Genomic DNA, 24,735 nt, shown 5'->3' on the forward strand with positions numbered 1-24,735 from the left:
AAGTGTTGTCTTCTGTCATTGTACGCAACAACAATGAACCCTGTCTTGGTAGGATTGTGATGTGCAGTGAAAAGTGGATTTTATACAAGTGGCAATGACCAGCTCAGTGGTTGGACCGAGCAGAAGCGCCAAAGCACTTCCCAAAGCCAAACGTGCACCAAAACAGGGTCCTGGTCACTGTTTGGTGGTCTGCTGCCGGTCTGATCCACTACAGCTTTCTGCATCCCAGCGAAACCATTCCATCTGAGAAGTCTGCTCAACAAATCGAAGAGATGCATGGAAAACTGCAAAGCTTGCAGCTGGCACTGGTCAACAGAAAGGGCCCAATTCTTCTCCATGACAATGCCTGACTGCACATCACACAACCAAGGCTTCAAAAGTTGAACAAGTTGGGCCACAGAGTTTTGCCTCATCCGCCATATGCACCTGACCTCTTGCCAACCAACTAGCACTTCTTCAAGCATCTCGACAACTTTTAGCAGGGAAAACGCTTCCACAACCCGCAGGATGCACACAACGCTTTCCAAGAGTTCCTCGAATCCCGAAGCAGATTTTTACAGTACAGGAATAAACAAACTTATTTCTTGTTAACAAAAATGTGTTGATTGTAATGGTTCCTATTTGAGTAATAAAGATGTGTTTGAGCCTAGTTATAATGATTTAAAATTCACTGGTCCAAAACCATAATTAACTTTGCAACAACCTAAATATTATCTTTTTGTTTCGTAAGTGTGCATAGATACCTTCCTCTCAACTAGAAGAATCAAGCCTTGATAGAAGAAAGGGCTTACCTCTTTAAGTTTTTTCTTTCCCTTGGCACTATTGCAAACTTTATGAAAAACAGATATTTAGCTTTTTCTTAAAGTGTATTTTTGCTTTAAGCAACCAGCAGGTGTGATAAATCAGTGTAATTTGTTTGATCCTGACATAGTTTTGTTTTTAAGAGGCACAGGGCTAATTCTTTAATATCCTGTAGTTTTTTATAAACTCATTTCAAGGAGATTATGCAAATATGAATAAAAGTAATGTGAAATGTTTCAGGGTTTCTGTGAAGGCACTAAATATGATAGGCAATGAGGAAGACAGGAATGGCTGAATTTTGTCTTAAATTCTGACTGCGCTGAAACTCCACTAAGGCTTCTTTTTCTATTGCTTTGTAAAACTATGCTAAGTCCTCACTTAACGACGCTGGTAAGTTCTTGAAACTGCCACTTTAAGCGGAACAATATATAACCAGGCCGGTTTTCCCATAGGCTAATGGATATAAACAGGAGTCAAGTTCCTATGGCATATTTCTGATCACAAAAACATCACCAAAACACTTCTAATATTAAACATTGAAATCAAGGTGAGTTATATGCACACTAACATAATCAAAACAAGTAAGATAATTTACCCAGTTATTCCAGCTCAGGGTTGAGGGTGGCTAGAACCTATTCCTGTAGCTCAGGGTGCAAGGCAGGAACCGACCCTGGCCAAGGCGCCGTCCCATCGCAGGGGACCCTCACAGGACACCCACACTCACTCACACTGGGACCATGCAGACACGCCAATGAGCCTAACGGTTACAGCTTTGGGAGGTGGGAGGAAACCAGAGGACCCGGAGAAAACCCATGCAAACATGGGGACAACGTGCAAACTCCACACTGTAGCGCCAATGGGAATTGGTTTTTTTTTTTTCTCATCAGCATTATAAACAATCAACATTGATGAACCGCTATTCCAGGAACTGCTGTATATTAAAAACTTCAGCCTTGCTAGTTTATCCTGTGCTCTCTAAATACACAAGCATCCCTTGCGTCCCTCCTTCAGGCACACGTGCAGTGACTGGTGCATACGTCGCTTTTTCCAATGCTCGTGTTTGGAAATTTCCCCACACTCCTGTTCTGCAGAGCGTTTCTTTCTTGGAAGAGTGCGAGCTTTATCCACACGCGTGTTCTCTCCCGTGGGGCATCTGAGCCTCATTGTTCAGTGGCTCCCCATCTTGTGACAGGATAAATACAGAGTAGGCAAATGCAATGAGGTAGGGTGGGGAGAAACACTTCGAGCTTCACCATTGATTTTTGCAACCCTTAATAAAAAGATGAAAGAATGCTTCTGTTCAAGTCCTTTAAATTGGATCTTTGGCAGATCAGCCTCTTGAGGCTTCAGTCTCTCCAGAGTTCCAAAGGTGCAGGCTCTCCCTTTATTCCTGTTGTACCCTTTGGTCTACCCCCGCCTCCTCTGTGCCTACTCAGCCCTCCCATTTAAAATACAAACCCTGAACACTTCCTTTGACCCTGCCTCCCCGTGGGTTACCACCTCCTTGATTTATCACTTCTGCATCCACCTCACATTTATGCTCAGCTCACTGTGATCTGGCATCCTTGTGGTAGCCACTCATTTCTGAAAATGCACCCACTCTTCCTTGGGCCCCGGGACCTCCGAATATTGCCACATTTTATCACTTTCTTGGTGCTCTGCCCCCTTGATTTTGCCGCAGCCCTTAATGGACCTGACTTGCTGCCTCTCTGAAGCTGTCTCCTGGCTTAGCTTTCTTGACTTTTTCCTACCCCATTGTCTGTTCTTTCTCAAACTCCTTCATCGTCTCACTGTCCTCTTTAGATGTAGGTCATTTCAGGGATCCATCTTCAGCTTTATTCTTTCCCCCCTTTAATATTCCTATAGATAATTTCTTATATTATCATGTTTTCAAATATCGATTAAATGTAATGGTCACCAAGTGCTTCTCCTTACCTGTACCATCCTCTGGAAGTTCCAAACCAAGTTTTCAACTGACTGCAGGCTCGCCCATTACCGAGCATCTTAAATGGATCACGTCCAAATCCCATGCAGTTCCCTTCCTACCCCTTGGCTTGCTCCCTTGCTTGTCCCTCTGTTAAAGACTATTCCAAGCTAGAAACAGAATTTTTATTTTTGTATTTTTTAAAAGATGTTGGTTTATTTATTTATCTTTTTAGAGACAGAGTTCCACTCTGTTGCCCAGGCTAATTTTATGTTTTGTAGAGACAGGGTCTCGAACTCCTGGCCTCAAGTTACCCCCCTGCCTTGGCATCCCAAAGTGCTGGGATTACAGGAGTGAGCCACTGCACCTGGCCAGAAACAGAAATGTTATATGACTTGTCTGTCCCACTAATGCTGACCATACTTCTGAAGTCTTTTTAGACTCTGTCTCAGTCTTTTCATGTTGACAGATGGTCAAGATTGAGTTCTCTTCCTGCTCTTGTACATTTTCTTCCCCTCTGTTGGGCTTTTGTCTGTGCAAGAGCTAGATCTGATTGCCATCCCTGTCCCAAAAGTTCCTTGTTCTGAAGGCAGTGGAGAACCAAGTCCATGCTGAATTCAAGATTCCCCACCACTGCGACTCTACGTTACATGTTTCCTCAGAGCCTAATTTCTTACTACATTAATATGCAGTCATGGGCCGGCCATATACATTCTTTTTCCAACCAGAATGTCAAGGCCCTAAGCAGAATTAGTCACTACCTCCTGTGCCTCCACAGCACTTCCCTTCTGGTTCTATTATGCCACCATGTAATACAGTCACTGAGCTGAAGTCCATATGGTCTAGTGGGGTGACCAAGATGCAATCTTATCTATTTGTTGGCCTCTCATCCATCCACCCTTCCATCCATCTGGCTAGCATTTTGAGAGTGCCATGCCTAAGATCTCCTCCTGTGATAATATTCTAGGATTTTGAATATTCTCTAACTTCTCTACAGAGACAATACTACACTTTATAGGCCAAGTATACAATACAGTATTCAGGCCAAGTATCCTGAATCATTCATGTCTCAATGGCTGTTAAATTTCCAGGGCTCAATGACAAATTAGTAGGTGCTCAATAAATGAGTTAATTCCTAGAAGTTGATGAAGATCAACTTAGATATAGGCATAGTGGAAAACAAATCCCCTGCCTCCAATTTTTAAAAAAAAATTTACTTCATTCAACTGGTACAGATAATTATCAGTTGTGTATATAATGGTCAACATTCCCTACTCCACAAAGCATTTCCTGAGCAACACTGACGAGCACACAGTGGCACGTGTAGAGCAGTTGGGGCCCAGGGGAAGCAGCAGACCAGCAGTCCCGCAGGGACGTGGTCCTACTCTGCACAGTCCAAGAGCCTTACTGTGGGACCCGGTCCAACACTCGCCTGTCCTGACCAGGTAGTGCACCAGCGGCAACAGCTCAGGTTTTTGATTATTAGCTTCCAACTTCACCATTCCCTTCCTTCTCCAATACCTTCCAGTCCTTTTCCCAATTTATACTTTTCATCTGCTTATGTATATTACCCCCTTTTCCCTACATGCCAATCCTATAACCTGCAAACATAGATGATAACCGGGTGAAATGATCTCAGTTAGAGACAATATCCTAAACATTTCCAATTTTTCCACATAGGACCAAACTGGATATCAACTGTGATGTTATCCTTGTTTTTTTTAAATGAATAAAACTGGCTTAAATGACAATAACTATGACGATACAAACACCCATGTTTGCTTTGAAGTCTTTATTATCCTGAATATAAAAGACAGAAGTCCTCTAGGATATAACAGAGTTCTTTATGTGGAAACATTATTTTTTTACAAGTGAAAAAATAAATACCTCTTGGAATAAAGGCTTATATGCTAATATGTGCCATAAAAAAGTAGAGTTTTAATATTTGACAAAATGTCTGTGCAAAGAAACAAATGCATAAACACATTACTGCTACATTAAGGCAATATGAAAAGTATACTCAGAAAATCTCAGTAAAGTGACAGTGTAGATTTCTAGCTTTACCTTAGCTAGTATTGCACCCGATAAGGTCATCTAGGTTCCCTGACATCCCAGAAAACCCGCTAGCTGACCTGCTTCCAAAATGCCCAAGTGGGAGTGGAAAACATGTTTAAGAATACCGAAAACAAAAAAAACCAAAACCCCTCTGAAACATATAGAGGGGACAACCCAAATACTTCAGCGCTTACTTGGAAAACACAATCCCCCACCTCCACGAAAAGCAGACACAAAAAGGATACAATATCTAGATACGTATGATAAGGCTGTAAAAGGCTGGATAGTTCAAGCAAAGCGACACCGACAGGTGAGGCTGGAGTTGAGTGCTTGGGAGAAGTGACTAACCACCCTCACTCGTACACGTGAGGCTCCGACTCTCGGTAAGCTCCGCTTCCCCTTCCCAAGCCGAATGCTCGCCCTGCTCAATCTGGATAAAATATTCCACCAACTCAAGAGGCCCGAGGAGCACTTGACGACTCCTCAGAGATCTTATGACCGAATTGTTAGCATTCTATAATCAAAAGGCTTGGGGGGTCGGGAGAGGGGAGAGAGGGAGCGAAAAGAAGGAACAAGAAGCCACCCACGCTGAGTGATCTGCTTTCTTCCTAGCCAGACTGGTTTAAATCTGACAACATTGTTGTCAACTTTTTAAAAGTCACAGAATTGAATTTTAAATCTGTTTGCCTTCAATCATTCTTGAACAAGTTATACAAACAGAAATGACATTAAAACGACGACCCTTTAAGAAAAATTTTCCTATTAAAAATGTTCGGAGCTCCATGACCATACAAAATGAACCAGGTAAATTCTTAAAACTAATTCTTACAAAATCTGCTGCAGGTAGGAAACTTACCTTGGGATACATTAAGGAGACTTAACGACATCATTTCCTAAAAGGTACCCAACTTTCTTGGCTGTGTTGCCACTTAACTGACATCAAAGATTTTACCTATTCCTTTACATGATCATAAAAAATGAAAGTCCAAGGACTGTGTCTGTGTCCCAGAGCTCTTCCTGGGCCCACCAATGGAGTTGATTCTACGCATGGATATGTTTTTGCAGCGAGGAGCAGTTGTGTTCTTATTTCTCTTCTTTTTTTTTTTTTTTCAAACGTTGTATGGCAGATGGGTGTTGGAGTAATTATTTTCTCCATGATCTAATCATTTGTATAGTTTATAATAGTGCAGTTCATGGAAACATGGCAAGTCCAATAAATGCACAACAGATTAGATTACAGTTAGATTGAGAAGACTGGTGTGAGTTGGCAGATAGACGTGCTGGACGTGCTCCACACGTGACCTACAGACCGGACACAACTGGAAAAGAAAAGTATCTGTTACAATGAAAGCCTTGGAGAGCCTGTGTCTCTCCACCTGCCTCAGTCCCTGCTGCATTCAGTTTCCTAGCTAAGTTGTGATCACAATGATTTCTAGCTTCTGATTGACAGATATCTTTGCTTTGTCACAACTTTGAAAGTTTATACTTTACAAGGGCTTAAAAATAATATTATGAAAAAGTATAAACTGAAGGAAATTAAGTAGGTTGTTAATCAAACTCTAAACAAGGCACACTGAGTAAAGCAATTACTAAAGACTTCTTTCTGTGCAGGGTGTGGTCCCTGCATGAGTAGATTATAACACTTCAGACAGTAATGCAGGAAGATCCTTCCAGAAATTGTGTGTCCTTGGCTCAGCTGACTGACTCGGCCAACATTAACTGGGCTGCTGCCCACGTGGCCAGGGAGCACAGCTCTGCTCCTGGCTGCAGGCGACAGCTCTGCATTCCTGCTGGCTTCTCAGCAAGCACGTGCCCTCCGTCAGCCCTCAGGGAAGACTCAGGCATGGGGGCAAGAACACGCGGGCAGAAGAAAGACAAGCCTTGACTGCTCCTGGGGAAATAACCCATAGGAGTAGCACGGTTCACTCTCAGGAAGGACATAGGGGTCCTGTGGGCTCATTATCTAGCCCGAAAAATAGCTCTGAAATTAGCAGCTTCTGAAGGATGCTATTTAGGGCTAGTTTTACATAAAACCATAATGACATTTAGCAAAAACTTCTGAGAAACGAAATCAAATTAAAAAATCATTGTAAGTGGAAATGTAAAGTTCCTCTTCATGTGAAAAGAATGTAAGGCAAAAACTATATGTGAGTTACTTTTGTTTTATTTTTATATTAATATTAAAATTAGTTTGACTTGCTGATAAGTAGTAGCCAATCCATAAGCCCTTAAAGCATATGCAGTAATAAAAGAAAATTAATCACAAAAAATATCACAGAGTAAACAACTCACTATGGGTAGCTCAGGGTTAACTGGAAGTCAAAAATCTAAGTACTCTTTCCCAAATATTTTAAATAAATAATAATAAAGTGTCAGAACATGGGAGGTGACATGAAATGGAAGAGGCAGCCCTGGGCCAGGCCTCAAGAGGTCTGGGTTCCAGTCCTCAGTCTAGCCACTAACTAGATGCGATACCTTCTAAATCCCAGCCTCATTTCCAGAACTTGAAAAAAGTCTAGGATTTGGAGTAACTAAGCTGTTGAAATTAGCATGCTAATTCAGTATGTTTCTGCAGGGCAATGCCTTTTAAGGCACCAAATACAAAGCCCTTCTCTGGGTGATGAGGGGCATCCCCGTCTGTGGCCCCCAGCAGGTGCTCACTAACTGCAGAGTGGAGGACAGGTGAGCCTGCGGGCAAGGCAGGCCAGCGGACGCCCTACCTGCAGCTGGGCCGCGCAGCTCTCACAGCACACAGTGTGGCCGCAGGGGCAGAAGGTGGAGTTGATCTCTTCCTCGCAGCACACCATGCACAGCATGGCCTCCTTCAGCTTGCGCAGCTTCTCCTGCAGCGCCCTGGTCTGCTGGCAGCTGAGGCCCTCGCAGCTGCTGCAGTTCATGCTGCTTTCTGACGACTTCAGAGGAGAGTTTGGGGGGCTCTGGTCGCTTCTTGAAACAAGGTCCACAACCCCGGCATTGTACAGAGCCCTCCTGGCATGGTCGTATACCTCCTTTGATGTTCTTTTAATATCGAAGACATACTTCTTGCCAAGGTTAATGTTTTCGTTCAGAAACAGAGATGCCAAGTGGCCCTTTAAGTCGCGACTATACTGCATCATCACGGCACTGGTCACCGTGTCACACCTGCAAGAAAAGATTGAACGTCTACTTTAACACCAAAGAGCCCGGGCAGCTCCATACTGCATTGTTCTCAGTAAGAACAGTCACGTCGACAGACGTGTAATAGTCTTGTTTGCATGTGTGAACATAAGCTCTTCCAGTTTTATGTCTGTTAAATATCTCAGTGATTCCACTTCTGTGTTTCTCAAATGTGTCCACAGTACCTCTGATAAAGCAGCCACAAAAGCAGAAGACAGTGAACACACACCACCTCCTCCAGGATATGAACTACAGTCCAAAGCAGCTTACGGAAGAAAAAGGACATTTTTTCTCTGACGTTTTGGCTTCTATGTTAAAAATGTCTACAAAATTTCCCATTCGGTTCCACAATTTGTGTGTCTATTTTAACATAAAAAAGCTTTTAAGTTGCCTACCAGTGAAATTTCTTAGCTTTAATTTTCCAAATACCTGAGTCCCATCACAACTCGGCTTTAATGTACCCTTTGAAATGAGGGGATCGATATTGTTATTTAAAAAATTATTACGGACACAGTGAGGATTCAGGATAGCCGCTCTCCCAGAAAGAAAAGACAACCTGTGTCGTCATCCTTCCGCTGGAAGGGACAAAGCAGCAGCCACAGGCCCGACCCCGCAGGGCTGTCTCGGGGGAGGAAGTGGCAGAAGGAACTCAGGCAAGAGACAAGCAGGGGAGGGTGGCTGTGCCGCTCACATGCACGTTCTGTGGGTAAAGCAGGATTCCATCGATAAGGACTCCACTGCTACTGCAGAGACAAAATGTTCAAAGCAGCCCCTTTCTTAAACTCTGTAGTAGACTCATTGACACGACAATACAAGAAACTGCGGAAACCTGGTTGTCACCTAAAGATCTCAGCGCTGCGACGCCCAGGTTACCAAGTCGATAGCGATACGTGCCTGTAGAAAGCATGTGTTTCGGTTATGGCTCGGTAGAGCCCGCTGGCCGCCCTGGTGCTGATCATCTTAAACAAGAGCACGATGCTGTTCCCAGACTCCTTGGTGACCGTCAGGTACACGTTCTTTCCTGACTGGGTGGCCATCTGCACCACAGGATAAGCTATCCTAAGAGACGGGAAGAGAAATGTGAGCACACCCAAAGGAGTGACTCGTCACAATGTGTGTGCCGTTCAGGATCCCCATTTGCTCGTGACCCAGCAGAAAAACCAGACTGTTCATCTGGGGTTGTCATATCACTGCGCTGCTCCCCAGTTGCAAAGGCACATTGGAAAGCAGTTGCGTGTCCGTGGAGGGAAGCGTGGGAGCGAGTTTTGGGTGTATGCATGAGTGCATGTAGAGGTGAAAAGGAGATTTTTATGGCAGTGAATGACTTATTTGAAAAATATTAACTCTGCCTCATTGTACGCTTAAAATTAAATGATTTCTAAGGCCTGACTAAAATTAATGTACATACCAAAATGAAACTTTTTATTCCTAAGACATGACTGTCTAGTAAATCCCTCTCCATTTCCTATTTTCCTGTTGAGAGCTGCAGATACATATATATGCTTCAGTCTAAAAAAATGTAAGACTTGGCTTACCTATTAATGGGACTAAAGTCATCTTTACAAATGGAGATTCCTTCCGGTCCAACCCCAATGAGGAGCTTCTGCCCTTCGCTGTCCCGCACAGAGTGCCACTCTATGCCATAGTTCTCCATGGCCGACACGATCTGCAGGACCTGGTATTCGGCCGAAGCCTGGCTGGTCCCCTCCAACTCCTTATGCTTTGCAACGATGCTGCAGGACACCAAAGGGGCAAAGAATTATACAGAGATTAATTCACAGTCTTTAGAAATAAACCTATATAATTTTCACTAGTGAATCATACTGACATTGTCATTTATGAATCACAAGAACTTAAAACTACATATTATTCAGGTTTCATTTATTTAGCAAACTTACTCTAAAATACTTCTAAGACACTCTTCAAGACCTTGATTATTAAATATTCAGTAGAAAAAACTTTGGGGACCCTGGATAGAGATGAATTGGAAGAATTATGGAAAATCTCTAAAAATATACCTAAGATAAATTTCTGTGTTGGAATTTCTCATGCACTTGTCTACATGTACTTTATAATTTCATTATAATATAGGATTATAAGGGGTTGATTAGATCATTTGCAACTGAAGAAAATACAGGATTTATTTTCTCTATTGTGGTGAGCAGCCTCTACCATGCTCTTTCATGATCCCACTTCCTGGTATTCATGCCCTTGTGTCATTTCCTTCCCTTGAGTGTGGGCTGGATGAAAGACCTGCTTCTACTGAAGAGAACATGGAAGAAGTCATGGATGTCACTCACTTCTGAGATTAAATCATAAAAAGATTATGACTTTCATTTTGGTGTTCTCTCTTGCTCTAACTTGGATCACTTGCCCTGGGGGAAGCCAGCCATGGTGTCATGAAACAGCCCTGGCTGAGGCCCACGTGGCCAGGGAAAGAGGCTGGCCAAGAGACCACACAAGTCGGCCTGGAAGTGGATCCCTTTGGTTGAGGCTTCAGATGAAACTGGGCTCCACCAACAGCTTGACTACAGCCTCATGAGCCACAGGACCCAGCTAAGCCATGGCCAGATTCCTGACAGAACTGTGACACAATAGTTGTTGTTGTTTTAGGCCACTAAGTTTTGGGGTAACGTCATGCAGGAATAGATGACTAAGATGCCTGTGTTAGGCCTCTTGGTTTAATTCTTGCTGGGATGAAGAAAAAACATCAATATACATGATAGACTGCATTCTTAAAAGGTCAAGAGTTTTTTAAGATTCTTGGTACATAGCATTTCATATAAGGGCATTTATTTGTGTGGACTGTTTTGTGTAAGTTTCTCAAATAAAAGGTTAACGAATCTTTTGAAAATTAACTGGCTAAACTGGGCAATGTCCAGTCTTAACCTCACAACTTTCCTGTATATACCATAGATTCAATTTCTTCTGGAAATGCTTATACATCTGATAGCTCTATGAACATAAACAGGAGCCTTGACCGCAGCCTCACCTGTTCAAGGTGGCACTGCAGAGCTCCTTGGCACACAGCTCCTCATAGTTATACTTGGCAGTGTTCTGGTTGTAGTCTCCAAACTTGGTCTGGGCCAGGAGGGCGCTGAGCTCCACTGCCTGCTCTGGGGAACACAGGAGGTGGCCTGCAAAGAGGGCCTCCTTGATGTGCAAGAAAAAGATATGCCTGCAAAGCAACATGAGAACGAGGTTATGCTTGGGGATAACCAGATGTCAAACAACTTGTTTAGCAATTTCACAATCACTTTTAAGTAAGGAAAACAGAACTCTTTAAAAAGTCACACTGAAAATGCTTAACATTAAAGAACACTTTTTTATCATTAGTATTAAGACAAAATAAAGATAAGGACTTAGTTTCTCTGGAATAAAAACTGTAACCCAAACAAAACAAACCTAATTAAGACAAGTTCAGTATTGTTAAGGCTACAAAATATAAAATAAGTATACACAAGTTTTTGCATTGTAATGTTTTAAAAGAAATTATTTTAATCAGAAAAATCTTATCTTGACGGAGACTCTGATATAACCCTAAGGAATACTATAAAAAAGACAAGACCCTCACCTCTATTCAGCTGACCCCAAATCTCGTCTCAGCCCCAGCTTCTCTCCAAAGAGTCACATTCAAACGTCCAACTTTGTACAGACTTCCCCACCTGGATGTTCTTCAGTACCTCACTTTCAGCTCATCCAAATCCAAACTTGCTGTCTTCTTTCCCAAGCCCACCATTCCTCCCAGTAGAAACCACAGACTCACTTTTGACTCTTCATCCTATTCCCATCTACTTTCTTGTCTCTGAAAACTCTAAATCCAGTTCTGTCCTTCCCATTTGTACCTCCTTGGTACCACTTGCAGCAAGAATTGACACCATTCTCTGAGCTGCTCTTCCTCCAGATTCTGTCCTAGTAGCCCACCTTCCAAGCTGCTCGCTTCTAGGATAAACTTGTCATTTCTCTGCTCAAAATCCTTCAAGGGATCCCCACTGTTTGCCAAGGAAGTACATTAGCAGGGAACTGAGGGTTCTCCACCATCTGGCTCCAGCTTTCCAGCCACGTCTCCTGGCATTCCCTCTAGCTGCTATGCCCCAGGGAAGGGACAATTCCTCTCTCCAGAAAACCCAGGAAGCATGTTCATGCCCCTGTGTCTCTGGTCTTGCTCCTCCCTCTGTCCTCACAGCCATCCTTTCTGTTCCCTCACTTGGATACTCTTTGGACCACATCACACGCAAACCATCTATTTCTCTATTATAGTGTTTGACATCAGAACATGTATAACTATTAGACGTAAGTTCACTTCCTAAGCACCTTGAACATCAGAGAGCTCTATAAATGTACACGAAGCTGCAGATTGTCTGTGATTAGTTTATATTCCAACCTTAGTTTTATTCTGTTTGAGCCTGTCCTAATTGTATACAATACTATATTCTACATTTATGAAAAGGCATGTCATACTTAGAAACTCCTAGAAAAATTCAGATACTGTTTGCACTGCCCAAAACTCTGAAGAGGGTATTTAAATTAACAAAGAAGGATTGACCTAGATTATGTGTCTCTTATGTGTCTCTTCACTTATGTGAAGTTTTAACCTTCCTTTGATAGCCTCTCAAATATGCTTAACTGCCACAATATTTCTTCCACTAACAAATGTATTATGACCGCTGGTAGTGCTCTGAACACTGTGTAAAAGCTCCCTTCCCCACTCCTTGACACTGCTTTTATTGATGCCTTATACCTGTGCCTGACATTCCGGGCAGAGGTAAGTACATGAGCAAGGTAAGAAAAGGAAGGAGGAGAAAAAGAGGCTCCAAATATAAGGAAGGGCTATTTTGAGAGTCTCAAAATGTCAGGCTGACAAGAGCCATTAATCTTATTTTGCCTAAGAAATTTTTAAGTTCAATGTTTTGCACCTTCTATAATGATAAAAAAAATATTTGAAATGATCAAACTCTGCCAAATACTGCAGTTTTTTCTTTATCCAAAGCCCCTATAAAGAAATGACAGTAAGAATGCGTAATAGCCTGAAAGAAGATAAACATGGTTTTTATTAACCCAAACATCTGCTAGTCTTTAAAGTATTTTTGACATACTGCTAAACTGAGAAGGGAGCCCCCACTGGGGCAAAGAAATCACCACAAAAATAACTTGTTTTAAAATAGCTATCTGAGGACTGAGGTCTAGCATGCTCCGAAAGCTGTGGTGTTACAACACTGCTTTAGGCTGCAAAAGGCTTTGTAGATGACCACTGGGCAAACTTTACCCTGGTGAACAGTACCTCGGTCTCCGTATTCAATCAGGGAGTGTGCTATTAGGAAACTAAAACCTGAATCTATGTTTACATTAAAAAAGAAATTATGTGCTGAAAGATTTTAAGGATATCACCACAAACCGTATCTTCTCAATTTACTTCCAGCTTATATAAAGGTGTCTTTTAACTTATTTTCCAAGCATAAAGTTAGCGACTAGTTCCTGCTTTATTAAATAGTAAGTATAGCCTGCAAAAGATGAGTTTTGAAATTGATTCAATTTCTTTTTCCAAACTATCCACGCCTACTTCTGGAGAGACAGCTGCCAAAATCAAAGGCAAAGTAGCAGTTACAAAATGTAAACAGGTGGCCAGCAGCCCAAGAATAACGCTGATCCTTTCTCCGCATGTGGGTCAGAATTAAAAAAAAAAAAAGGGGTTGGGGGTGTGTGCAAGAGTGGGCAGGGGACAATTGGCCTTTTCTACATAACCCACATTCTAGGCTGGACAGCAGACAATACCCAGCAAGCATGAAAAATCCTCCTCCTTACTGTCAACATAAACTTTCTGATAGGGCTCCTCTTCATTTTGCAGATTTATGGCTAGAAAGCAACCTTTGCATTTCAAGTCAACGAATATTTGTCTCGCATAGCCTCTACGCCCAGGCCTAAGCTGGGGTTACAGGGTGAACACGTCTCACAGTTCCTTTTGAGATGGAACTTGCAGCCTTTTAGAGCAAAGGGACATATCCCATATCCCATATCCAAATAACTCCAGCCACCAACTGGCTTTGGATGACAAGTGTACGCTCTGCAGGAGAACAGCACAGCAGAGCACTGGCAGCAAAGGGCACCAGCTACGATGAGCTACCAGTAAACTCTATTGTGCTCTTGCCAGGAGAGGATGGCAGAGTCCAGAGACACATTTCCAAAAAGGAATTCAATGATGGCTCAATATTTATGGGTAGTTTTGAATCAAGTATTTTCTATGATTTTCTCCTCTAACCATCTGGACTCTAAACTGTCTGCCTCCTGGGTTTTGCCTCCTCTTTTTTTTTTGGTAAAGTGGGCAAAAGGTTACCAATAATATCAAAACAGGCAGATGTAGTCAAAGAAGTTGTGCCTGTAGTGAATTCTTTTCTACTAAAGATCAAAAGTGGATGACATATCTAATTCAATATAGGCTACATGCTAGAATCACAAACAGAAAGAAAGCCTTTTGAAAAAAATTACTTTCTTTGTCTTAAGCAAATGTCTGTATTCTTATCCTATGGGCATAAGCTCAAATTGCATTTTCTAAACATTCTTTGGGTTACACCTTGACGTTCATGAGTCTTCTTTAAGTTTTACCCAGTTACTAAGAAAATGGGTATTTTTAATATATGGATCACATTTTGGGGCCCAAGGTGAAACATTCTAACACATATCCTGGCATCATGAGAACAAATGAACTCACACTTATAGCATCATGGAAGATTTAAAAAAATAGGGTGAATATAAGGATATGCCAAATTTTAATTTTAAAAAAGAATCAAATATTCTTAATATATTTTTATTTCGAAGTACTTCAAATTTCTTCTTTTAAAAATTCCTTTTTTTACAGATTGCATGTCCTTGAAAAAAAATTAATTCTTTTTCATAGTGTGAAGCAATGAAGTTGGATCATTTATCCTTTAAAAGTTGTAATCAGAGAACTCTCCTCTAAACACTGGCTTGTCTCATGAAGTAATCACGTAGCAATCAGAGCAGAACTTTATGCAAACCACTCAGGAGTTGGGAGTTGTGGATCTGTTCATCGTGCCTACTCTCGGTTACTGCCCTCCAGTTATCTCACCAGTTACATCAGTTTGAAGAACTTTTTATGATAAGTGTAAAATAACTATATCCAGATTCACTATTAAACTCAAAATTTAAGTAACTAACTTAAAACTTCTATAAAATGGCTTAGTAGCTATTTTTAAAAACTCTCAGTTACCAATAATTGAACTGTATTTCTCCCAAAAGGCAGGACTGGTTCATCAGCGCCTCATCAGACCCCCTGGGATCACCAGTAAGCCTGCCTCAGTCCAATCAGTCACTTAACCACATCAGTTTATTTTCAACCAGACTCTGACTGCCAAGTTATATTTTAAAACTATCAAATCAAAACAGAATTGCTATAAGAGTTTTCTGTCCTGTATCTTAAATTTCAGTAAGACAAAAATCAGTTCAAGATGGATCACAGGACTAAATTCAAAAGCTAAACTCGTAATGCTTTTAAACCTAAACATAAGAGAGTATCTTCATGACTTGAGGGTAGCAAAAGCTTCTCAGGATGCGGTCGGCAGAAACAACAAAAAATGGATAAATTAGACTTCACCAAAATTAAAAAGGCATCGGGAAAATAGGCAAGCCACAGAAGGAAATATGTTTATAAAACATCTATCTGACAAAGGAGTGGTATCTAGGATAGATAAAGAATTTGTACAACTCAAAACTAAAGGCAAACAACTCAATAAAAATGGGTAAATGACTTGGAGTCTTTACAAAAGAAGATATATGAAAGGCCAAATAAGCACATGAAAAAGTGTTTAACATTATTACTTATCAGAGAAATGTAAATTAAAAACATAATTCTCTACCACTACACATCCACCAGAAGGCTGGCAGGGCTGTGGAGGAACTGGGCTCCCTTCCATTCTTCATGGGAATATAGAAGAGTATAACTGCTCTGGGAAAAGGTTTGGCACTTGATTACAAAACTAAACAATTACCTACTCTATGACCCAGCTAGTCCATTCTTAGGTATTTGTTTACTCAAGAGAAATGGAAGCATGGGTCTACAAAAAAAAAAAAAAAAAAAACCCAAACAAAAAAAACAAACATGTTTGTCCTAGAATGTTCTCAGCAGCTTTATTGACAATACTAGATAACAGGTGTTCATCAATAGGAGTATGGAAAAACAAATAGTATATTCATTCGATGGAATACTATCTAGCTATGAAAAGGAACGAATCACTGATATATACAATATGGATGGATCTCAAAAAATTTATGAACAAAAGAAGCCATAAATAAAAGGGTATATACTGCATGATTCGATATACACCAAGTTGAGCAGGCATAACTAACCAACCAATCTATGGTGGAAAACCATACAACAGTGGTTGTGGAGTGGGGTGGGTAGGGGTGGAAAAAAAGGGTGGGGACTGACTGCAGAAGGGCAGGCAGGGGGGATCTTTCTGGAGTGATGGTAATGTTCTAAATCTTGACAGGGGTTTTGTTTAAGCAAAAATATCCATTTCTTGAAACTCATTAAATGGTACAATTAAGATACATGCATTTCATTATATGTAAATTTTAAATCAAAAGCAAAAACTGTATGCAAACACTGAGTTCTAGTTAATGACATGCATCCTGTAGTATTTAGGGGAAAGTGTACTTACATGCAAATTATTTTGAAATGCATTAAAAAGTAAGATTGAGGCCAGGCACGGTGGCTCACGCCTGTAATCCTAGCACTGTGGGAGGCCGAGGCGGGAGGATTGCTTGAGGTCAGGAGTTCGAGACCAGCCTGAGCAAGAGCGAGACCCTGTCTCTACTAAAAGTAGAAAGAAATTATCTGGACAACTAAAAATATATATAGAAAAAATTAGCCAGACATGGTGGCACATGCCTGTAGTCCCAGCTACTCGGGAGGCTGAAGGATTGCTTGAGCCAGGAGTTTGAGGTTGCTGTGAGCTAGGCTGACGCCACAGCGCTCTAGCCCAGGCAACAGAGCGAGACTCTGTCTCAAAAAAAAAAAAAAAAGTAAGATTGATGGATGGGTAGAAGAACTGATAATGGATAAATATGTAATAAAGCAAGTATAGTAAACTATTAATAGAATCTTGGTGGGGGTATATGGGTGTTCACAGTAAAAATCTTCAACTTTTCTGTATGTTTGAAAATTTTCATAAGAGCTTGAGAAAATAATACTATTGAAAATCCCTTAGGGTCAAGATTGAGAATTCAAATGAATAGCCATACCTAAAATGAACCCCCACGTTTATCTTCTTTGTGGAGGGCTTGCGACTAAGAGACTTGTCACAGCCAAATAATTACCAAGTAATCACCAAGTTAGGTCTCTTCTCAGGCATAAGGAGATCCTTAAAGCCCCCAATAAAAAATGGGAATCACTGATAAAAGTGTTCCTCCTGCTCCAGTTGAAAGACGTGGAGGGTGGCAGCAGGGGAAATCCCCAACTTCAAAAGTGATTACAACCCACACAAGAAGAACACTATTACCTGAAAGCAGAAAATCTACACTTCTAAAAAACGTGTTTACTCAATCTCAGTAGATACCTCTCCTAAGCAAACACCAATCTCAAACACCAATCTAGGCAATCTCATAGTCTAAAAGTGTTAAGTACAATCTCTTTCTCAACAATCTAGAAAGTCAGTAGTGCTAATAGGTGCATTTATTCCACAAGACAGGGAAGGGTCAGTAATTTTTGGACCTAGTAATCTTTTTAACTATGTTCACATCCTCAGTTACCTGCTAGGTCCTGCTGGTGGTACAGAGAGGGTGGGGAACAGACTGCTCTGGGCATCATTCAGAAAATAAACATACCCAGTGTCCCTGCAGCTGCTCAACATTGGTCACCCCAAGTCTGACCCTAAGTGCCCTCTGAATGCTCAGATTTTACTTAAAATGACATTTAAGGCCGGGCGTGGTGGCTCATGCCTGTAATCCTAGCATTCTGGGAGGCCGAGGCAGGTGGATTGCTCGAGGTCAGTAGTTCGAGACCAACCTGAGCAAGAGCGAGACCCTGTCTCTACTAAAAATAGAAAGAAATTATCTGGCCAACTAAAATATATATAGAAAAAATTAGCCGGGCATGGTGGCGCATGCCTGTAGTCCCAGCTACTCGGGAGGCTGAGGCAGGAGGATCGCTTAAGCCCAGAAGTTTGAGGTTGCTGTGAGCTAGGCTGATGCCACGGCACTCACTCTAGCCCGGGCAACAAAGCGACACTCTGTCTCAAAAAATAAATAAATAAATAAATAAAATGACATTTAAAAAATGTTCTTTGACTATTTCATGCAAATATATAAGTATCAGAAATTCAAAAAGAGATGGTGCCCACATGGGAATTCCCTGGCTAAAATACATACATATAATAACATAAACATATTACAGTTTTAACAAAAAGAAAAACTTAATAAGCTGAAAATCAGAAAGTCAATTAATACTTTCTTTGGAAATAATATACATGTCTGATTTTACCTTTTTTACTTTCCAGGGCCTATATTGTGTCTGGGCATGCAAAAAAAAAAAAAAAACCCAAAAAAGTACCATTCTATTCTTAGGCATATGGTTGATATGAAGAATGTAAATGACACCTTTATAATAGATCAATACTGCTGCACCAGCATTGTATAGAACTAACCTGCCCCAAATCACACAAAGGTAAATTATACAAGCAAACTTTACCAATGCTGGCAAAGTTTTGAATGACTATAGACATGATTTACAGGTACTGGCTAGGACCAACTGGACTTGACTCAGCACTGAATTAGTTTGAAATTACCACTTCCTACCTGCCATCAGCCATTTGCTTGGTGGGTTTCAATGATGCCATCTTTCCTAGATTTCCACAAGTCTAAGTGACATGTGTTGGAAGACAGAGAAAAACTGCGTTTATAAGGACTTACGACTATAAACTGGTTGAAATTAGATAAAGTGATGCTGTAACTTGAAAACTATCTGAACTTCATAGGTCCAGGCAAGTGGTAACTCATTGGAGATGAGAACTAACAGGCATAATAAACACATGGTCTGGGACGGGATGGAGAGGATGAAAGAAAGGAAGCAAAAGAACACTGCTATGGTTTGGATGTTTGTCCCCACAAGTCTCACCTTGAAATCTGATCCCAAGGTTGGAGGTGGGGCCTAATGGGAGGTGTTTGGGTCTTGAACTTCTCCAGATATCAGAATCATGAGCCAAATAACCCCTTTCATTTTATAAATTATCCAGCCTCAGCTATTCCTTTATAGCAACACAAATGGACTAAGATAAAAAAAAGCCAAGCACTAAGCAAGTTCTAACAGAAAATAATCACTACAAAATATTTTTAAAGGTGAGATTTTTTTTACATACTCTCAACTTTTCAGTTTATGGGAGCAAATTCAAAAACATTTCAATATCTATAACTAAATTTATATTATCAGTATTAGTTAACCCGATTTTTATTTATTTCCAAGTTCATAATTCATTGATTCAACAAATATTTATGCAACAGGCACTTGTTAGACTCTGGGGATACAATGTTGATCAGCTTCCTGTTTAATGGAATTTAGATTATTACAGTGACTGATAATAAACAAATTGTCACATAATTATATGTAGTATTATAAGCTCATTAAATGCTATAAAGGAAATATACACGATGTCTTGGGAGAGTTCGGTCTCTCGAGCAGGGCTAAAGACAGCTTTCCTGAGGAGTGATGATGGAGCTGAGGTCAGAAAGGCAGGAGAGATTTAACAAGGGTTGAGTCAAAATCATTGCTGCTTGCATCATTACAGTCTTGATAGAATTTAACATCCAGAATTATAGCATTTCCATGAACACTTAGTCCAGAACAAATGGATCCCCTGTGCTGGGGTTGTTTTCTGGGAGAGAATTCAGGTGTTTGTGAGCCTTAACTAAGCAAAAGACCACAGAGCTCTGCTAAAATGTGGCCAATTCAGGAGAAATATGAAGATTTTATTGGCAGTAGATGGTATAATTACCACTGTGAAGATGAAGCATATACTTCTCTAATCTCTGGTTTTGAAAATGTTGACAAAATCCAGTCTGAATTGCTATGAATAACTGAAAGCCTTTGAAAGGCAAGAATTTCCAAGATGATTATTATTTCAGCTCTATTTCCAGAATACATTAATTTGTTTCACTTTTCATTTTAATCCATAGCATGGCAAACATCTGCTGAAAATACCTGCTGTCTCCATCTCTGGAATGTGCCAGCTGAGTCTGAACAAGACTCTCCTTTTACTTTTGAGGTCCCTATTCAAGAGTAAAACATAATCTGGATAGAAGAACCAAATCTAAAATTAGGCCAAATCAGAGCTCTACCAGTCTACCCAGACACTTGATATGTTTGTTCTGTTTTCAGAGAAATGTATTCAGGGAAACATCAAGGAAAATAATACAAAGAGGACACAGAAACAAAAATAAGTTATTGCTAGGAGGGATTTAGAAACAATCTCTTCCTAGGCTTAGTCTTGGAAGTCTGGATAGCTGCTAGTTGGTGGCAAAGCTAGACCTACAAACAGGACTTTTCCCTGTCCCCCAGTGCTCTCCTGTGACAAACAGGCTCTCCTGCCCATCATTCTTATCATGGCCTCCCTAATCTGACATGAACTAGCATGCTAACACCCCCAGTTAGGCCAGTAATTTACTGTGAGCAGACTACTTTAACTGTCCACAGAGGACAACTCTGCCAGGATTCAGCACTGTTAACAAACTATCCAGCAGTTTTCAGTATACCACATACACCCTCATGGCTTAGAAGAGAGTAAAAAATCACCTCTCATAACTGGATTGTCAAAGCTAAGTTTACTCACTACCTAAACAGAGCTACTGTATATTCAAGGCATTTCATATAAATATTTCATAACAAATAATTAAACATCAAAGAAGTTTATCAATCAGCTTCATTTTGCTAATATAACATTAAGAAAAATAAGTATTTTTGTTCTATAGTATCATGCACATAAAAACAATGCTAATTGTAAACTGGATACAGTACAACTTCTGCTATCCCAATTAAAAAGTAAAAATGCTATTTATAAATCACTTTATCCAGTCATTATAGCTATAAACATATAAACCTATCTAAATCTTAGGTGGACTTTGTTAAAGTTCTGTATTTCAGCCAAACCACTAAAGCAAGTAAAATTCACCAATATATTAAAAGCAAATCAAATGCTAAGATCACACTAACTTTTCAATACGATTTCAAAAAGAAATTAAAATCAATTAAAATTACCTAGTTGAACTAGGTATGTACATTCTTTCAGTTCTATTAGTCATGAATCTCAGGAGTCAAAGTCAATTGAGTCAATAAAGGAAAACCAAGATAGCAAATTTGATTCAAGTTCTAATTCATAAAATGTCTCTATTTCTTGCATGAATAAAATGGATTTGATAATAGTTATTAACCCAATTACAGGAAAGCACAGGTAGAGACCATCTAGTAGTCAATTATAAAGTCTGAATACATTCATAAAACAAAAGTATTATGCTATTATCACTGCAGCCATTGTTTAAGTATTTGGTCCTTTAAGGTCCTGCATATTTAAAAAATATATATTTGTTATCAAAATTGGGTTGGTTTCATTTAGAGGTCTTGAAATAACAGCAAAATCACAATAAGACTACACAATAAAAATTCCAATATGTTGTGTTATATTTTTACTCTTACTTGACTACAAGTTATGACAGTGAAGTGCAAAGTAGAAGCCTTCAAAAACCAGCTTTAAGCAAAAAAAAAAAAAAAAAAACAGGCAGCTAAAACATCCTTAAGCATGCAATCACTTGAATAGAATATTTTGCAAGATGTTTTCAGGAGCACTAAGAATTCAATATACGAGTTTCCTTCAGAAACAAAATCAAACATTTGCCCTCAGTTTTTAAAGCTCCATAACAAGAAAAAGTGGAGAGTTTAAATTCAAATGAATAGTATTTCAAAATGTCTTTCTACCAGTCCTTTGGTAAACAAACAAAAAATTTTAAAAGCTCCTAAAGGATAATGCTCACTCATCATTACTCAAAATTTTCAGAATCACATTTTTCACATGCATGGCAAATTTCCAAGCCAAAGGATTATGACAAACATTAGAACTTAGATCTAAAGTTTGCTGTGTCAAAGTAGTCATTTTCCTTTTTTTATTTTTGACATGCCACTATTAAGACTGAAATTTCTTGCATTTCAGCAATAAATATTAAATACCACTTTTCTGGTTTGGCGCATCCTTGTGAAAAGTATTACTGTCAGTGCAGAGGAGAACACATTTTGTTGGAAAAATGAAACCACATGCTTCAGTTGTCTACCACTGCTGGTGGTTTTTTTTTTTTTTTTTTTTTTTTACAGTGTAGATAAATTCAATGATCTAAGCTCAACAATTATGTGTAATATATCTCTGGGTTGGAATTCAGTTACAGTGGTCTTAAAAGAGTGTAAGTTTTCAAGAAACTTAAAAAAACTTTTAAAATGCTGCACGAAGTCAGACAGAGCTCTGTGCTACACATTGTAATCTGATACTAGGCTAAAGAAGTTGACTAAGTTTAAGTAACCCAAGAGGAACTGTTTCCTGCTTTCAGTTAGAACAGTCTACAATGACCTATAGTAACACTGCTGAGGCAGAGGTTACTATCGGGCATTAGATGCTGCTATCAGGAAGTCAGTCGAGTCCGTTTTTTTTTCTTTTTTCTTTTTGCGGTATGGCACTCATCTCAAGTGTTTGTCTGTAAGAATTCAACCCTGCTCTCCCATTGAGTTTACAAAGACAAGAAAAACCAAAAGCAGAGTTGGAAAATGCACCCAGGCCAACTACATAGCTCCCTCTTCACCTCAACAATAGGGCTGTGCCATGGAAAACAAGCCATGAAGGAACTCAGTCGGTATCAAAACAACTCTGCCTGTGAACCTGTCTGGGAAGGTGCAACTGCCCCTTCTAAAGGGACTCAAAGCTCTCTTCGACATTGGTTTACTTTAGCGTGGCTTTACCTAGTCTGCTCCTGTAAGATGAGATGAGGCTCCACGAAGAACTTCACTCTCAGTTTAAGCCGGTAGGGGGCTAGCCCATCCATCTGCTGGGAGATCCGGTTTCTTAGATTTAGCCATAAACTTTCACCTTTGCTACCCGTAAACTGCAGTCCAAAATAATCAACTTCTATGATTCCCAATCGCCTGCACACCTAAAACAAAAATGAATGCAGCACGGATGAGCAAATGGTACATGTCAAAGCAGCCTGAGCGCTCCTTCTGAGGCCAAGATTGCCGCATACTTTTTACAAAGTTCAACGGTGTTAGGATTCCTGACCCAAACTGGCATAACAAAGTTCTAAGGCTCCAGCAATACTAAACCACGACGAGCTCTAGCATGGAGGCTTGTATTGCCTTTAATAGCTAGGGCATGATCCATTGCAGTAGGAAAAAAGCAGTCCCCAAAAGTAGCCTTCCAAAAGGCTGAGAGGAACCACGGGGTATTTTCCTTCTTATTCCGATCACTGGAATCCCCTCCACCAGCACAATCTGCACAGCTGATTTGGCGGCTTATTATCTGGACAATTTTAACCATCTGGACTCCAGAAAACAAACACATTGAGGGAACACGCCACAAGTGTCAGCTAATTTTTACAAGCGGTTTTCCAAACATCTCAGGTCCAGAGGGTTTGTGGGCACAGCGTTTCACTGGGATTAAACTGCTGTCTGCCATACCACCTATGCACCGTTTGGAACCGTTCTTCTGCACTTCTAAGGAAACACATGCTTAAGACAAGCAAGCAGTAGACGACCCACACCGACAGTCCTCTGGTCCCCCGCAAATCCGGAGATGCAGGTGAATGGCCCATCTGAGTAGCAGCCTGAGCAGCAGCATGAGACAAGGGCCTGGCTTGTATGCCGAGGAACCCCGGGGCCCGCCGACTGATTCGAGCCACACCATCCTGGGACTCGGATGGCGCTGCCAGGAGCAGCGGGGATCGGACAGGCGAGCATCACGCACACACACCTGCGGCAGGTGTGCTGGGCCGCCTTCTTCCGGGAAAGTGCCGGGTTGGGGGGCTGGGTGGCGGATCGCGGCTGCCGACTGTGCCCGCGCCCGCAGCGCTGGGACCCCTGCCGCGCGCGTCCCCCGCGGCCCCCACGCGCGCCGGGAACGCCAGGGAGGGGGCCGCGCGCCCCACGCCCGCGGGGAGGAGGGGGCGCTCTGGGCGCCTGGGGTGCGCTCCCCCCGGCCGCCGCCGCCGCCGCCGCCGCAGCAGCAGCGCCTCCCGGCCCCTGGTAGGCGACGCGCCCGGGCGCCGCTACGAGGCCCGTCGGCCTCGGGGGACCGGCTGGGGCCCCCGCCGGGCCCTCGCCCTCACCTGGTTGAGGCAGTCCTCGCCGTTGGCTTTCGCCTCCACCTCCACCTCCATCAGCACCGCGTCCGGCCTCGTCACATAGCACAGCATGGCTGGGGCCGCCGCTGCCGCCACAACCGCCTCCTCTTTGGTGCGCGCGGGGCTGCCGCCTCGTCACGGCTCGGACCCAGCCCCGGGCTCGGCGAGGGCTGGCGCTCGGAAGGCTGCAGCCCTGCGGACAACTGCCCTGCGCCCGCGGCCGCCCTCGCGTCCCCGCCACCCCCTCGCCCGCCGCCCGCCGCCCGCCGCCCGCCAGCTCCCCCTGTGTTCCGCGGTAGCGCCGCACTCCAGCAGCCCAACTGCGTGTGCCGCGACAGGGACTCCTCTGATATAGCGGCCCCGCCCCCTTCGGCTCGGGCCCCCGCCAATCACGGCGCCCGCGCCCCTCCTCCGCCGTCCCT

The 24,735-nt window shown here is 41.8% G+C and overlaps 1 protein-coding gene across 1 annotated transcript; it reads right to left on the minus strand.

Moving 5' to 3' along the window:
- Positions 1-4,502: 4,502 nt before the first annotated feature.
- On the minus strand, positions 4,503-24,640 carry MYLIP (myosin regulatory light chain interacting protein). The gene is made up of 7 exons (XM_069493119.1): positions 24,299-24,640; positions 22,938-23,128; positions 10,929-11,114; positions 9,472-9,669; positions 8,831-8,995; positions 7,501-7,921; positions 4,503-6,099 (listed from the first exon to the last, which is right to left on the minus strand). The coding sequence occupies exons 1-7, from the start codon at positions 24,383-24,385 to the stop codon at positions 6,010-6,012; spliced, it is 1,338 nt and encodes a 445-aa protein (XP_069349220.1). The 5' UTR covers positions 24,386-24,640; the 3' UTR covers positions 4,503-6,009.
- Between the last annotated feature and the right edge of the window lie 95 nt (positions 24,641-24,735).

The sequence above is a fragment of the Eulemur rufifrons genome, chromosome 18, assembly GCF_041146395.1.
Source record: "Eulemur rufifrons isolate Redbay chromosome 18, OSU_ERuf_1, whole genome shotgun sequence".
NCBI classification, from domain to species: Eukaryota; Metazoa; Chordata; class Mammalia; order Primates; family Lemuridae; genus Eulemur; species Eulemur rufifrons.